General features: G+C 55.7%; 1 protein-coding gene and 1 long non-coding RNA gene across 2 annotated transcripts in view; one reads left to right on the plus strand and one right to left on the minus strand.

The window, feature by feature from the left end:
* NCS1 (neuronal calcium sensor 1) overlaps window positions 1–7,697 on the minus strand; it is a 49,744-nt gene extending 42,047 nt beyond the window's left edge. Inside the window, exon 1 of the mRNA XM_038549040.1 lies at window positions 7,564–7,697. Coding sequence (XP_038404968.1) covers window positions 7,564–7,627 — 64 coding nt within the window. The 5' untranslated portion in view covers window positions 7,628–7,697. The remainder of the gene's footprint in view (window positions 1–7,563) is intronic.
* Window positions 6,492–11,733, plus strand: LOC111097486. The gene is made up of 3 exons (XR_005364898.1): window positions 6,492–6,690; window positions 9,297–9,503; window positions 10,683–11,733. It is a non-coding gene; the product is annotated as an uncharacterized LOC111097486 (long non-coding RNA).
* The last annotated feature ends 2,410 nt before the right edge of the window (window positions 11,734–14,143 follow it).

Here is a 14,143-nt window from a genome sequence, read left to right on the forward strand (position 1 = left end):
CAGAGAGGGAAACTGAGTCCCAAGGGGCACTGGTGACCCCACGGTCACTGTCCAGGCTGTGATGGTTCTGGGACTGAAGCCCAGGCGGGTATCTCTCTGGCCCTCCAAGGCCATGTCCACGCAGGGACCTGAAGTCCAGCACTCCACAGCACATCCTCCCTCCCTGACCCAGTGAGCCAAGAGCCCAATGCAGAATGATGCTGCCACCATCCAGCTGGGCCAGACACAGAGGCCGTCATCTTTGGCACTGACTCACAATGTAGCAGAGGGCTTGTACAGGTCACCCCGTGACCCCCAGGGGAGCAGCCAAGGGCCGCTGTCCCCTGACACCAACAGCTAAGCAGCCTTTCCTGTGAGAGTATCTACTGAGCGCTCACTACATGCCGATCCCTATGTCCACACCGTTGTCCATCCCCACGTCACACATAAGACACCCAGAACTCAGAGGGCTGAGGGGGTGGACAGAGCCACAGCCAGAAGACAGCAAGCTGTCCCACAAGCCCTCAACACTCTGCTGCCCTGCTCTCAGCTGGGAATCTGACCCCAATTTCAAGTTACCTGGAAACCTGGCACATTAATTTATGACGTTCTCTGCCCTGGTAAATAGACCACACCCAGGACGTGCAAAGTGTTTCATCTCAAAAAGCCAGTAAGAAGGATGCTCTTTTTAATTGATACTGGTTTTTTCCTTACCTGAGAGCAAGAGATATTTAGGACAGGATGAACCAAATCAGAAAAAAGCGAGACAGCCCTACGTCAACCCCAACAGCCAACCCGTCATGCATAGCACAGTGGGAAGCGCCCCAACAGGAGCCAGCAGTCCTGGGTTTCTGCCTGGTATTTGCCACGTAACCTTGGGAGAGATACTTTGCCTCTCCAGTACTCGATTTTTCCATTTGTAAAATAAAGGCACTGGACCAAATGACCTACCCACTCCACCCCCTGCAAAGTCTCCTCTAGCTCAAAGATTCTAGGATTCTGTTTAAAAATAATCAAAGGAAGGAACACTCAAAGAGTGAGCACCTCTTTTCTTTCCCCACAAAATCAGCAATAATCCAGAAAAGCAGTAAGACTCAGTGCTGGCAAGGATGCAGGGAAACAGGCACTCTCTCATCCACTTTTGCTGAAGATGGAAATTGGAATATACTTTCTGGAGAGTGATTTAACAATTTTTCTATCAAAAGCCTTTTTAAAACATCTCCGGGCTTTAACTCCACAGCTTCATTTTGGGGAATTTATCTTCAAGAAAAGCTATGTGCAAAAATTTATCACAAAGATGTTCATACAAAGATTGAGTAGAGAAACATTCATCACAGCACTCTTGATATTGGCAAAAGAAGAGGGAGAGAAAGGCAAGAGAAAGGAAGGAAGGAAAAATTAAGAAAGCAACCTAACTGTCCAATGGCAGGGAATCAAATAAAACGTTGCATTCATACAACATACCATTTTTTAAAAGTCATGCTTTTTATTTTTTTTAAATCATGTTTTAAACTTTTTTTTTTTTCTAAGTAGACCCCATGCCCAGCATGGAGCCCAACATAGGGCTCCAACCCATGACCCTGAGATCAAGACCTGAGCCTGAGAACAAGAGTGGGACGCTTAACCAACTGAGCCAACCAGGTGCCCCTTAAAAATCATGTTTTAAAAGAATACTTAATGATGTGAGCAAATATTCACAATTCTTAGGTTTTAAAAAGTTAGAAAATAAGAAGTATATAATCTCAAATGTATAAGGGAATGAAACCTACGCACCAAGTCCAACTGAATGCTCCTCCTAAATATCCCCAGAATCTGCCCTCCATATCATCCCCACCGACACCCAGTTCATCACCATGACCACCCCCCGCCCTGACGACCACCCCTCCTCCAATCCATTCTCGGACCATAGATAAGAACACTCTCCAACAACAGCCAAACTGTGGAAGGAGCCTCCGTGTCCATCGAAAGATGAGTGGATAAAGAAGATGTGGTCTATGTATACAATGGAATATTCCTCAGCCATTAGAAATGTCAAATACCCACCATTTGCTTCCATGTGGATGGAACTGGAGGGTATTATGCTGAGTGAAGTAAGTCAGTCGGAGAAGGACAAACAGTGTATGTTCTCATTCATTTGGGGAATATAAATAATAGTGAAAGGGAATATAAGGGAAGGGAGAAGAAATGTGTGGGAAATATCAGAAAGGGAGACAGAACATAAAGACTCCTAACTCTGGGAAACGAACTAAGGGTGGTGGAAGGGGAGGAGGGCGGGGGGTGGGGGTGAGTGGGTGACGGGCACTGAGGGGGGCACTTGATGGGATGAGCACTGGGTGTTATTCTGTATGTTGGTAAATTGAACACCGATAAAAAATAAACGTATTAAAAAAAAAAAAGAACACTCTCCAAACCCACATCTGATTCTCTCCACCACTTCCTTCCATGGCCCCGCACCCATCTCAGAAAATGTGCAGATCCCATCCCATGGCTTTCGGGGCCCTTGGTGAGCAGTGACGTGAGGCTGGCCCAGTGGACAGCTGCACTGCCCACCGCCCATCATCTGCAGAGCTCCGGCCTTGGGAGGAGAGGGGCTGGGTGGCCAGGAGAAAGGGCTGTCACCTCACTATGCCAGAATCTCTGGGGTGGGGTGGGGGTGGGCTGGAGACAGGAGGAGTTAGAGGAGGCAGAAAGAGCCAGACAGGTATAAGGAGGAGGCCTGGGCTCTGTGACCCCCGGCAAGTCCCTGCACCTCTCTGGCCTCCTTCACGTCTCTCTACAGGGCCCACTCAGCCCTCCTGCTCTAGGAGACAGAGGATCCTAGGACCAGGTGCCACCAGAAGCTTAAAGGGCCCCCTTAGCACCAGGTACTACACTAAACCCTTCATCCACCCATGAATCCTACTCTGGGGCCTCGGGGATGCCCATCTTCCATAGGAGGAAAGTCAAGCTCTGTGAGAAGGGGGCTTGTGCAAGGAAAGAGCCAGAACCCCAGCACATCTGGCCCTGGAGGCCTACCATCCTCCCTGAGACTCTGCCACCAAAGAGCCCCCCTTTCCTTTCGGGCCCACACTCTGGACCTCAAAGCATCCTCCCATTTGGATCCAGGGAGTCACATGGGCAGGCGTTACAGATGAATAAGCTGGTGCTCGGAGAAGGTAAGCGACTTACCCAAGGTCACAGAGCCTGACTGAGGACCCAGCTCCCCTTCTCCAGGAAACTGGGTTCCTTCCTAACAGCAGGCTCGATGCTTCTTGCCCATACGCCCACCCTAGTGTAACCCCCCAATATCAACTTGTCTTGCTGCTGCTCTGTCTCACCTACAGTAGAGAGAGGGAACAGGCTTCCTTGGTCTCGCCCTCTTAGCAGATGCTGCCTCCCCCCACGGCAATGCCTTGCCCCCTCTGGTCGAGCAGTACCGTGTGGGGGCAGTGATCATCAGAGAATATTCCTTATCTTACAGGAAGGGACCTTTGTGTGACCCTTCCCAAAGCCAGAGTCACAAGAACCCAACTAGAGACACCCAGGCCTCTCTTAAGCACAGACTCCTGATCGTGAACGAGGGTCCCCTTCTCGGCTCTGGGTGGCAGAGGCATCGGCTGCCAGCCACCCGACTTCCCATCTGGGTGCTCCTCCCCTGCACGAGCTGCCATGCACCAGGCACCATCCTGGGCATCAGGAAAAAGGCTATGGAGGCTCAAGGTTGGCTAGCAAGGTCAAGGCAGAGCCTAGGCTGGCCAAGAGGGACAGGGAACGGGTGACTTCCTCCGAGTCCTGGGCAGAGGGTCCCTGGGGAGTGCCGTGAGCACCCCGGGGGAGAGGATAAGGAAGGGAGGCAGGGTGGAGGTGTCTGCTTCTTGGGGCTGCCTGGCTGGAGCCCAGGAGCTTTAAGCCAATGCAGCTCGGACCACAACAAATAGCTCGAGCCCCATCGGCTTGGTTTTTTTGGAGCATCTGGCTGGTTTCCATCTGAAGGCAAGAAGAGTTCCATCTCCCTCCCTCCCGTTCCAATGTCTGCACCCAGTACAGAGTGAGCACTCAATGAACAGCAAGCGGGCGCAGACCCAAAATTAACAAGTAGGGGGTGCGGGGAGACCACTGCAGGTAAAACAAGCATCTGCGAAGATTCGGGCAAGCCCAAGCTCCCACCTTTCTCCGCCTCCTGTGTGCAAGCCACAAAGTCCAGGGCCGTGGGAGGACTCCTCTGTGGACAGATGAACTCTGCCCACGAGATGTATTTAAGATCAATTCAAGAGGAAGCTGAATCGTGTACCCAAAGCGACATTATAACGATCGCTCACACGCAGCCTGACACCCTTGGCAGCTGTTTGTCGCCATGCATCCAGGAGGACCCTTTACCAAAGGATCCAGGTATTAGGCTATAAGGGAATTATTCTGGTGATGCCTTCCATCCCCCAGGAAGCCAAGTACCATGAGCATACCCATTTTGCAGATGAGGAAGCTGAGGGTCACTAAGTGAGGGGCTGGACTGTCCCACTGCCGGGGCACACGGGATTGACCACGGCCTCACCAACAAGCTGGGAGAAAGTGGGCCAGACCTCCAAGAAACTGGGCTGCCGGCCACACTGACTATGCTGAGTCCCGGCTGGGCAGGGGCTCCCATCAGTCTCGAACCTCCTGTGCTTCTGGGTGTGAGCTGTGCCAGGAAGGGTGAGGATGGCACTACGGGGCATGGTGGTTTACCAAATCTTATCTGCAGAGGAGGAAAACGATCTCCTCTGCAGTCTTCAGCCCGAAAGACAGAGGGTTTTAGCGAGGCTGCATCTGATGTGTCTTAGACCTTCTCCTGCTTTCTCTTTCTCTCACACAAACACCCCATCAGGACAGTCTCTCCCAGGGAGCAGGAGAGTCACCACCAGCGGTGGCGGCTGCCATGACTCAGGTGTGAACATCTGAGCTCCCCTCTGGGCCCTGCAGCCATCTGTGCTACCCCGAGGTGGCATAAGCCCCCAGGTGACACTTACACATGCCGGGACCCCCAGAACCAGAGCAGGTCTTCAACTGGGGCTCCCAGGAACTGAGACCTGCATGGTAACACGTATCAAGGACGCAAGGCTCTGGACCCAGCCCAGACCTCAGGAGTAAGAAATCCAAGAGCAAAGCAACCCATGTACTTGGCATTTAACAAGTTCTCCAGGAGACTCTGCCATCTGATGGCCCTTGCTAAGTGCTCATCTCTTGACCCCACACACGGAACCCCCGCAACAGAGAACAGATGGCTCCAGTCCCCATCAGAAGGAAGCCCATCTGGGGCCTAAGAACAAGCTGGAGGCTTTCTCTGCTTTTCCTGCTGGGAGACTTTTCCTCAACAAATATCTGTGGGCCTACTACGAGCCAGCACCACCAAGCATCAGCAAGGGAGACAGGAGGCAAAAGAACCCACCAGCACCTTCCCCAGCCCACACCTAATAAGGCCTCTATGGAGCGAAGTACTCTGGGCTAACTCTCTGATCGAAACTGTTCCATGTCTCCAAAGGCCTTTAAAAATAGCCCAGGCCAGCACAGCACCACCAGGCCTGCTCCTAACAAAACCTTGTTGACTCAACTTCTCCCAAAGTTGACAGATGAGCCCAGGGTGAGGGGGGCAGGGCGGACAAAACGACGGCCCCCACCCCTTCGCATCCAGAATCCACCATCGCGGGCTGAAGCAGCAACCAGACAGGGACCCACAGAAAAAAAGCCCCTCCTGACTTCTCGGCCTGACTTCTGAGATCTCTCCAGGGGCATAACTTTGGAAACAGACCAGACAGGGTTTGAGCCCCTGGCCGTGGCTCTCGGGCACACGACTTCACCTTTCCGAGCCTTAGTTTCCTCATCTATAAATGAGGTTGGGAACATTGCCCACCACGTGCAGGGCGGTTGAGAATTCTATGAGCTAATGATGCCAAGGGCTTGACATGTGACAGGCTCAGGAAGTAGGCGACCTGGCTTCATTCAGGTGGCTCTCCGGCTCTACCACAATGGGGACACCCTGATGCGACCCAAGCCCACCACTCCTGTCAAAGCCCGTGGTGCCCTCTGCCGCCCAGGGCACCAGAGCCTGGGAAGTCCCACCTGCAGCCTCCTGCAGACAGCTACTGCCTACATCTGGCCAGAGCCTGAGGGAAGGCCCAGCAAATCTCACAGAACAGCAGCCGAACAGGGCCACCCCGTCCCCCCACAACCCATCGGCTCCCCCAGGAAAGAGGCTAAGAGCAGTAAGGAGAGAGTCCCAGTCCTTGGAGCTTCAACACTTCCAGGACCAGCTACTGGGATGTGAGCTCCTTGCTGGAGAATTCCACTGGAGAAGGACCAGTACCCCTCAGCAGACTAGCACCCACTCAGGAAAGCCCCCATTGTTCTAAGCACATGGGGGCGAGGGGCATGGAGCTGAAGTGTGAGCTTGGCCAGACCTGCCAACGTGCCCAGAAGACCGATGGGGGTGGGGGGGCAGAGGTTGTGCAATGCACCACCAGAAGCTGCCTCCCTGGCCTCCATCCACGCAGAGGCTGCCAGTCAATCTCCGGCAAAGGGGCTGGCCCCACGCTGCTGCCCAGGTATGGGTTCTGAATTCCAACCCACACCCGGGCTGGTGCGCCCTTCCAAGTCAGACACCCAGGCACCAGCCCTTCCAGACCATGCAGTCATCCTTCTCCCCGTCCCCCAAAAGAGAGAGCATGGGGTCAAGAGGATCTCCAGTGCCATGAACCCCTGGTAAGCTGCGTGGGGTGTCCCCCAAGAGCTGCAGGGACAGAAGTCCTTCATTGGAGAAACCGAAGATAGGAGGGGACAGAACGGTTGTGAAGTTGGGGCCAGGTGGAGAGACGCAAGAAGCCAGCTCTGGAGAAGTCGGAAATGGGCAGACCCTCCTCTTGGGGGTGCCCCAGACGGTGACCTGTTGAGACAGCCCAGATCACCCCCCATTTCCCAGTGCGGCAGACGGGGCTAGGGAGGGGGAGGTGAGATGGGGGCCAGGGGAGAATTCAGCCTGCAAATCCCGCAGCCCCCGCGGCGCCCAGGACCCCGAGCCGCCGCCACCGCCGCCTCGAGCGCTCAGGCAAGTCTCGCCCCGCTCCCGCCGCAACGCACACGACTGGGGCCAGGGAGGGGGCGACGGGCCAACCTCGCGGCGGCGGCGGCGGCATCGTGATGCATGAATCACCCACCCCGCTGCGCTCGTGCCCGTCGGCTCCGCACAGCCCCAGCCGCCGCGCAGCCGGGAGCCCCCGCCCCGACCGGCCCCCTCGGCCCGGCACGGCCCGGCGCCGGCCGACAGCGCTGCGGCAGCGGGGGTCGGGGGGTCGGGGGCCGCGGGGGTCGGGGGGTCGGGGGGCCGCGGGGCCGGAGTCGGTCCTGCCGGCCCGGGGGCGGCCCGGCGCGTGGACCGGGAGGGCCGCCCTAGAACAATGGGGCCAGGTGCGGGGCGGGGGGCGCGGCCGGGGCTGCGGAGGGGCCGGCGCCCAGGCGGGGCGGGGAACGGCGGAGGGCGGGGTGCGGCGGGCGCGGCCGAGGAGGGCCGCGGGCCGGGGGAGGGGCGGGGGCGGGGGAGGGGCGCGGGGGCGGGGGCGGGGGTCCGGGCGCACTCACAGTAGGTCTTCCTGGTCAGCTCCTCCACAACTTCGGGCTTCAACTTGCTGTTGGATTTCCCCATCGTCGGCGGCCGCGGCCCCCGCCCCCGGCCGGACCCCGTCGGGGCGCCCAGCGGGAGCGGCTGGCCGGGGCGGGCCGGGCCGGGCGGGCCGGGCCGGGTCGGGGCCGCGCCTTTGTCTGCGCCGGGCCCGCGCGGCTGGCGGCGCCTCGGCCCCCCTGGGCGCGGCGCGGGGCGGGGGCGGGGGCGGGGGCCGGGCGGGGGCCGGGGCCGGGGCCGGGGCCGGGGCGGGGGCGCGGGGCGGCCGCTCGCAGGCCCGGGCCGTCCGGGCGCCGCGGCGCGGGGCTGCGCTGGGCTGGGCGGCGACGCGGCCGCGGGGTGGCCGCGGTCGTCCCTGGTTACTGGGCTCCGCGGCACATGCTCGCTGCTGCGCTCCCTCTCGCCGCCGCCCCTGCGCTCCCCGCCTCCCGCCTCCCGCCTCCCGCCTCCCGCTCGCACCGGCGCGCCGGGGGTGGGCCCGGAGCCGCCACTCAGCGCCCGGCGCCACCTCCCGCCCCGCACCCGCCCGGCCCGGCCCGGCCTGCGCCGCCGCCCCGCGCCCCGCGGACCCCGACCGGCCGGCGGAGGAGGGGGCGCTCACCCTCGCCCTCCGCCCCGGCCCTCGCGGCGCCGCGGGGCGCGGGGGGGTGGGGGTGGGGGTGGGGGTGGCGGGGAGGGCCCGGAAGATCTGATGTGAATGAGGCCGAGGCTCTGCGCCCAGAAACTCATTCATTCGAGCAGATTTGTTGGGCGCCGGGCACCCGCGGGTGAATGGGACAGGCGGTCCCGGCCCTCCCCGCGGCAAAATGTCACCTGTCTGGTGGGGGTACCTCCCCTGGGGGGGGTGCGGGAAGGTGACCTCCAAGCCCTGAGGACGGAGGGGGCGATTGGGACCGCCTATTCCAGGCCTGGGAGACCTGAGCCCGAGGGGGAACCCCTCTCAGTGCACAGGGCCGCAGGCGCAGGGGCTACAATCTGAAACTACAGGGAAGGGCCAGGGCCAGAGGGCACCCGCCTGCCGTCTCAGCAAGGAGCTGGGTGGGCCTCAGGGCTTTAAGCAGAGGGGTGACAGGGGCAGATCTGCTTTCTCTACTTCTCTGACCTCCAGGCGGGGGTTGCAGGTGGCTTCCCCTGCAGGGGTCCTCCAGGCCGAGCTGAGGCTGAGGCCAGTGGCCAAGGCTCCACCCGGATGGAGAGAGGCGAGAGAGAGTGCCCGTGGCCTTCCCTGGCCACCCCATCTACAGTGTCAGTGTGTGGGGACCTTTCCTGCCTCCTAACCAGCTGTATCCTTTTCTCCTTTGCAAGCCCTGCAGACCTAGTCTCCTTTTCATTGGTTGTGATGATTCTTTGTGTGTCTCATCCCCTGTATTGTGAGCCGCCTGAGGACAGGGTTCTCATTTGTGGTTGTACCTGTAACACCTAGAAGGCACTTGACTTGTCGTGGTCACTCAGCAAACCTCTGTGATGAGAAAGAAGGTGCTGAGGGTGGACAGAGCATGGGAGGAAGAGGCAAGGATGAGGTGGTGGGCAGGGTTTCTTTTTCTCCCCACTTTGGCACAGACCCCAAGGGGTCCAGAGTCCACAGAGGAACTGAGGAGACAGAGACAGCCTGACCAGGGCTGCGAGTGCTTCTCAGCCCCCAGATGCCGCCTCCTACCTCCAAACAGGGCCCATTCCCGATTCCTCTCCCTAGATGGCCTCCCCTGGATGGAGCCTCAGACCGCAGGAAGCCTTCAGATGGGTACATACTTGCCAGCTGGAAGGAACCCATTCCTACCCATTCTGCAAGGAATTGGGAGGAAGGCCTGGAGAAGGGGGAGCAGTGCCCAGACCCTGCCCTGGAGCCCCGTGGCCCACATGTGGCCTCGCAGGGGCTTGGAGAGCCAGGGAGAGGTGGGAGGTAAGTCAGAACCAGTATTTAACTGGATCCCTTGGCTGCTGCTCCCAGCCCTGGGATCCCTGCAGCCATGGGCAGAATCAGGACCCCCTCCCTGGTCAACAGGGAGGGTGGTGGCCGGGTCCAGCAAGGCAGGCCAGGACATGGAGAGAACTGGTTAGACTCAGGTTATAGTGCGAAAGTGGGATAGCCTGATGGACTGGATGGGGGGTGTAGGACAAAGAGAAGGGAGTCAAGGTCAATGCCAAGGATCTTGACCTGAGCAACTGTTAGAGGGGGAGGTCCATCGCTCACATGGGGAGTGGACAAGTATGGAGGCGGCAAGAGCAGGAGTCCAGCTCTAGGTCGTGAGAAGTATGGACGCATGTTGGATGAGGCCCCAGAAGCAGGTGATGTCAGCGTCTGGAGTTCAGGGACATGGAGGCCACGGGGATGAGCTGGGGAACCATCCTGATAGAGCTGGGATTGTAAGCCACACGGCAGGATAAGGTCACTAAGGAGGGAGGGTAGGCAAGGAGAGCATGGAGGACTGAGCCCTTGGGGACAGGGATGGGTCCCTGGATGGGGGGGTTGAGGGTGGCTCCCCAAGGGTTATAAACCAGCGTGTGTAAAGTAATAGAAATTAACTTACGTACACTTGTAAAAAGCAATCTGAAGGCTCTGCCTCCAGAGTGTTCTATCACTTGTTACCAGTATCGGTGGGAATGCAAGTCACTTTATTTTCTGCCCTCATTTGTATTTTTCCTTGCATTTAAAAAACTTGGGATATAATTTGCATAACATAAAATTCACTGTTTTAATGTGTATGGTTCGCTGGGTTGTGCAACCGTCATGACTAATTCCAGAAATTCATCTGTATTTTGTACAGATTGTGTTCTACAATTGAACACATTGCTTGTAGGGACGCCTGGGTGGTTCAGTGGTTGAGCGTCTGCCTTCGGCTCAGGGCATGATCCCAGGGTCCTGGGATCGAGTCCTACATTGGGCTCCCCGGGCAGGGAACCTGCATCTCCCTCTGCCTAAGCCTCTGCCTCTCCCTCTGTGTCTCATGAATGAATAAATAAAATCTTTAAAAATAATAAACACACACACAAAATAATAATAATAATAATAATAATAATAATCAACACAGTGCTTTTGAATAAGACAAACATTTGATAGAGTCATTTCGCTCCTCTGCAGGTAGCCCAGGGAAGGTGCCTGCCTGAATCACCTGCCGGCACTGATCGGTGACCCAGCTGCCCAGGCCCCATCCAGAAGGGGCAGAGCTGAACGGGGTGGGGGCATGACCTGGGAATCTGCATCCTAACCCAGCCTCTGGTCCTTGCCCTGCCTTTCAGCAGAGAGTCCCTTGTCTTGTTTTATGAGCTCGCCTGGAAGAGTGACCCCAGAAGCTTGCTCAGTAGTTCTTCCAGAAAGCCCTTGGGAACAAAAGTGACGTACTTGTGGTAGGCAGAGTCTGGATTAAATATTCCCTGCGCCACTGCGTCCTTGGCGTCGTTACCTCCCGGGCCAGATCAGCAGCTCCAGCCCAGTCTCTCCCAAGTCTCAGCCTGTGTGTGTATCCAGGTTGCTGCGGGGTGTGTCCATGTGGGTGTCCCTCATTCATCAGGCCAGAAACATAACTTATCAAACCCCCCTCTTCCCCAAAAAAGAATCTTCTCTCCGTGGGCAAATAAATGGCTTCTTCTATACTGTGACTCCAGCCAGAAATCTGAAACGTCTTGGACACCCTGCTCTCCCCATGGACCCTACTCTCTAGATCCATCTAGATCCATCCTCTGCACCTAGTCCATTGGATTTCACTCCCTGAAGAGACCTCAAGGCTGAACACCTTCCTCTGTGCCCCACCCCCAGCCAGGCTGATCAAGCCACTGCCGGCTCTCAAAGCCCTTTTGTCTCCTGACTCCCCTCTTGCTCCCTCTCACAGGGCTTGCTCCTCCAGGGCGGCCCTCCCTTCTCCTCCTAGAGTATAGTGATGGCCTAAACCTGCAGTGTCCAGTGCAGGGACGCCTCCCACACAAAGGCCACTGAGCACATGAAAGGTGGCCAGTCCAAAGGAGATTTTCAAGGTTTGTACCCCCAAAAAAGGAATGAAAAATCCCTCATTAATATTTTTAAAAATGCAGTGATATATGGAATGAGTACTATTTTGGATGCAAAGTTTCGATATCAACTTTTTTTTTTTTTTTTTTTTTTAAGATTTAAAATTTTCAGGCAACCGGGTGGCTCTGCAGTTTAGCATTGCCTTCAGCCCAGGGTGTGATCCTGGAGACCTGGGATCGAGTCCCGCATCAGGCTCCCTGCACGGAGCCTGCTTCTCCCTCTGCCTGTGTCTCTGCCCCTCTATCTCTCTGTGTCTCGCAAGAATAAACAAATAATCTTTAAAAAGCAAAAGATTTTAAATTTTCATTCTTTGGAGAATGAAGAGTCTGCCTCTCCCCACACGGAGCCCAATGTGGGGCTCCATCCCAGGACCCCAGGATCACGACCTGAGCTGAAGGCAGACGCTCAACCACGGAGCCACCCGGGTGTCCCTCAATATCTTAACTTTTAACATTGCACATGTGGCTCACATAATATTTCTTCTTGGGCAGCACTGTTGAATGTCGCTTCAAGTCCCCACATAAACATCACCTCCATGGAGCCTTCTTGACTCCTCCAGGTAACTTCAAGCTCCCCTGAGGTACAGCTGCCCACAGGCACCTGGTCCTTGGGTTTGAGGCACTTTATATGAAAAGGAGGTGTGTCCAGGGAAGTCCTTTCCTTTCCACGGCCTGGTGGAGATCAGGGGTACAAACGGAGGATGCCCAGGGCAGAGTCAGCTGCTGGGAATGGAGGGTGCTAAAAATTGGTCCCACTGAACCCCCAGCATGGAGCATAAAACCCCTTGGCCTTGGTCCTGTCCCTTTCCCTTCTGTACTGTGAGGCTTATGGCAGATCACTTCCCATCTTATAAACCAATCTGATCTTCTCATGGGGGGCAGGGTTATAAGGACCAAATGCTTTGCACAAGCACAGGACAAAGAGGTAATATATTTTTTTAAGATTTTATTTATTCTTGAGAGAGAGAGAGAGGCAGAGACAGAAGCAGGCTCCATGCAGGGAGCCCAGTGTGGGACTTGATCCTGGGACTCCAGGGTCATACCCTGGGCCAAAGGCAGGTGCTAAACCGCTGAGCTACCCCAGCTGCCCAAAGAGGTTATATCTTTAACTTATTAAGAACTTTCTAAGTCGGGGCACCTGGGTGGTTCAGTGGTTGAGCACCTGCCTTCAGCTTAGGGCATGATCCCAGGGTCTTGGGATCGAGTCCCACATCGGGCTCCCTGCATGGAGCCTGCTTCTCCCTCTGCCTATGTCTCTGACTGTGTGTGTCTCTCATGAAGAAATACAAATCCTAAAAAAAAGGGGGGGGTGCGCCTGGGTGGCTCAGTGGTTGAGCGTCTGCCTTCGGCACAGGTCGTGATCCTGGGGTCCTGGGATCGAGTCCCATGTCTGGCTCCTTGCAGGGAGCCTGCTTCTGCCTTTGGCTGTGTCTCTGCCTCTCTGTGTGTCTCGTGAATGAATAAATAAAAATCTTTAAAACAAAACAAAACAAAACAAAAAGCTAAAAAAAACTAAAACAACTTTCTAAGCCAATAAGAAAAGATGAGCTCTCAGTAGAAAGTTGGGAGAAAGAACCCAATCAGGCAATACAGGAGTAAAAGCAAGTGGCCAGGCCACAGGAGAGCTATCCCATACATGCCATCAAAAAAGCGCAAACAGGGCAGCCCGGGTGGCTCAGCAGTTTAGCGCTGCCTTCAGCCCAGGGCGTGATCCTGGGGACCCAGGGTCGAGTCCCACGTCAGGCTCCCTGCATGGAGACTGTTCCTCCCTCTGCCTGTGTCTCTGCCTCTCTCTCTCTCCTCTCTGTGTATTCTCATGAATAAATAAATAAAATCTTAAAAAAAAAAAGCACAAATTGGTGACAAAAGAAAAAGTTAATAATCATACCCAGTGTTGGCAAAGGAGCAAGAAAATGGGCATGCAGACATTGCCAAGCAGGGTGCAAGTTGGTACATCCTTTCTAAAGAACAGTTTGGCAATAAATATCCATAGTCTCTGACTCAGCAGTTCCACTTCTAGGAAATGATCCTAAGCCAACAATTAGAGATCTATATGAATGTTCAGCCTCAAAGATGTTACTGCAGCAGCATTTATAAAAACAATAAAAAATGGAAGTGGTCTACATATCCCAAATGAGGGATTCACCTGCTATATCACGGAATCCCAAACAACATTAAATTATAGCACAGCACCGAAACCTATTCACATGTTATAGATATGTTTATAGCACACACATACACACACACACACACACACACACACACACACACACCACAGGAAGATTTCAGAAATCTATAAGATGATCTGAACCATGGGAGAAAAAAAAATCTATGTACATCATTGGGTATTTTAATTAAGTAGTTTTCATCAGGGGGATCCCTGGGTGGCTCAGGGGTTTAGCGCCTGCCTTCGGACAGGGACATGATCCTAAGGTCCCAGGATCGGGTCCCACATTCAGGCTCCCTGCATGAAGCCTGCTTCTCCCTCTGCCTGTGCCTCTGCTTCTCTCTCTCTGTATCTCTCTCATGAGTAAATAA

Source organism: Canis lupus, chromosome 9 (assembly GCF_011100685.1).
Source record: "Canis lupus familiaris isolate Mischka breed German Shepherd chromosome 9, alternate assembly UU_Cfam_GSD_1.0, whole genome shotgun sequence".
NCBI lineage: Eukaryota > Metazoa > Chordata > Mammalia > Carnivora > Canidae > Canis > Canis lupus.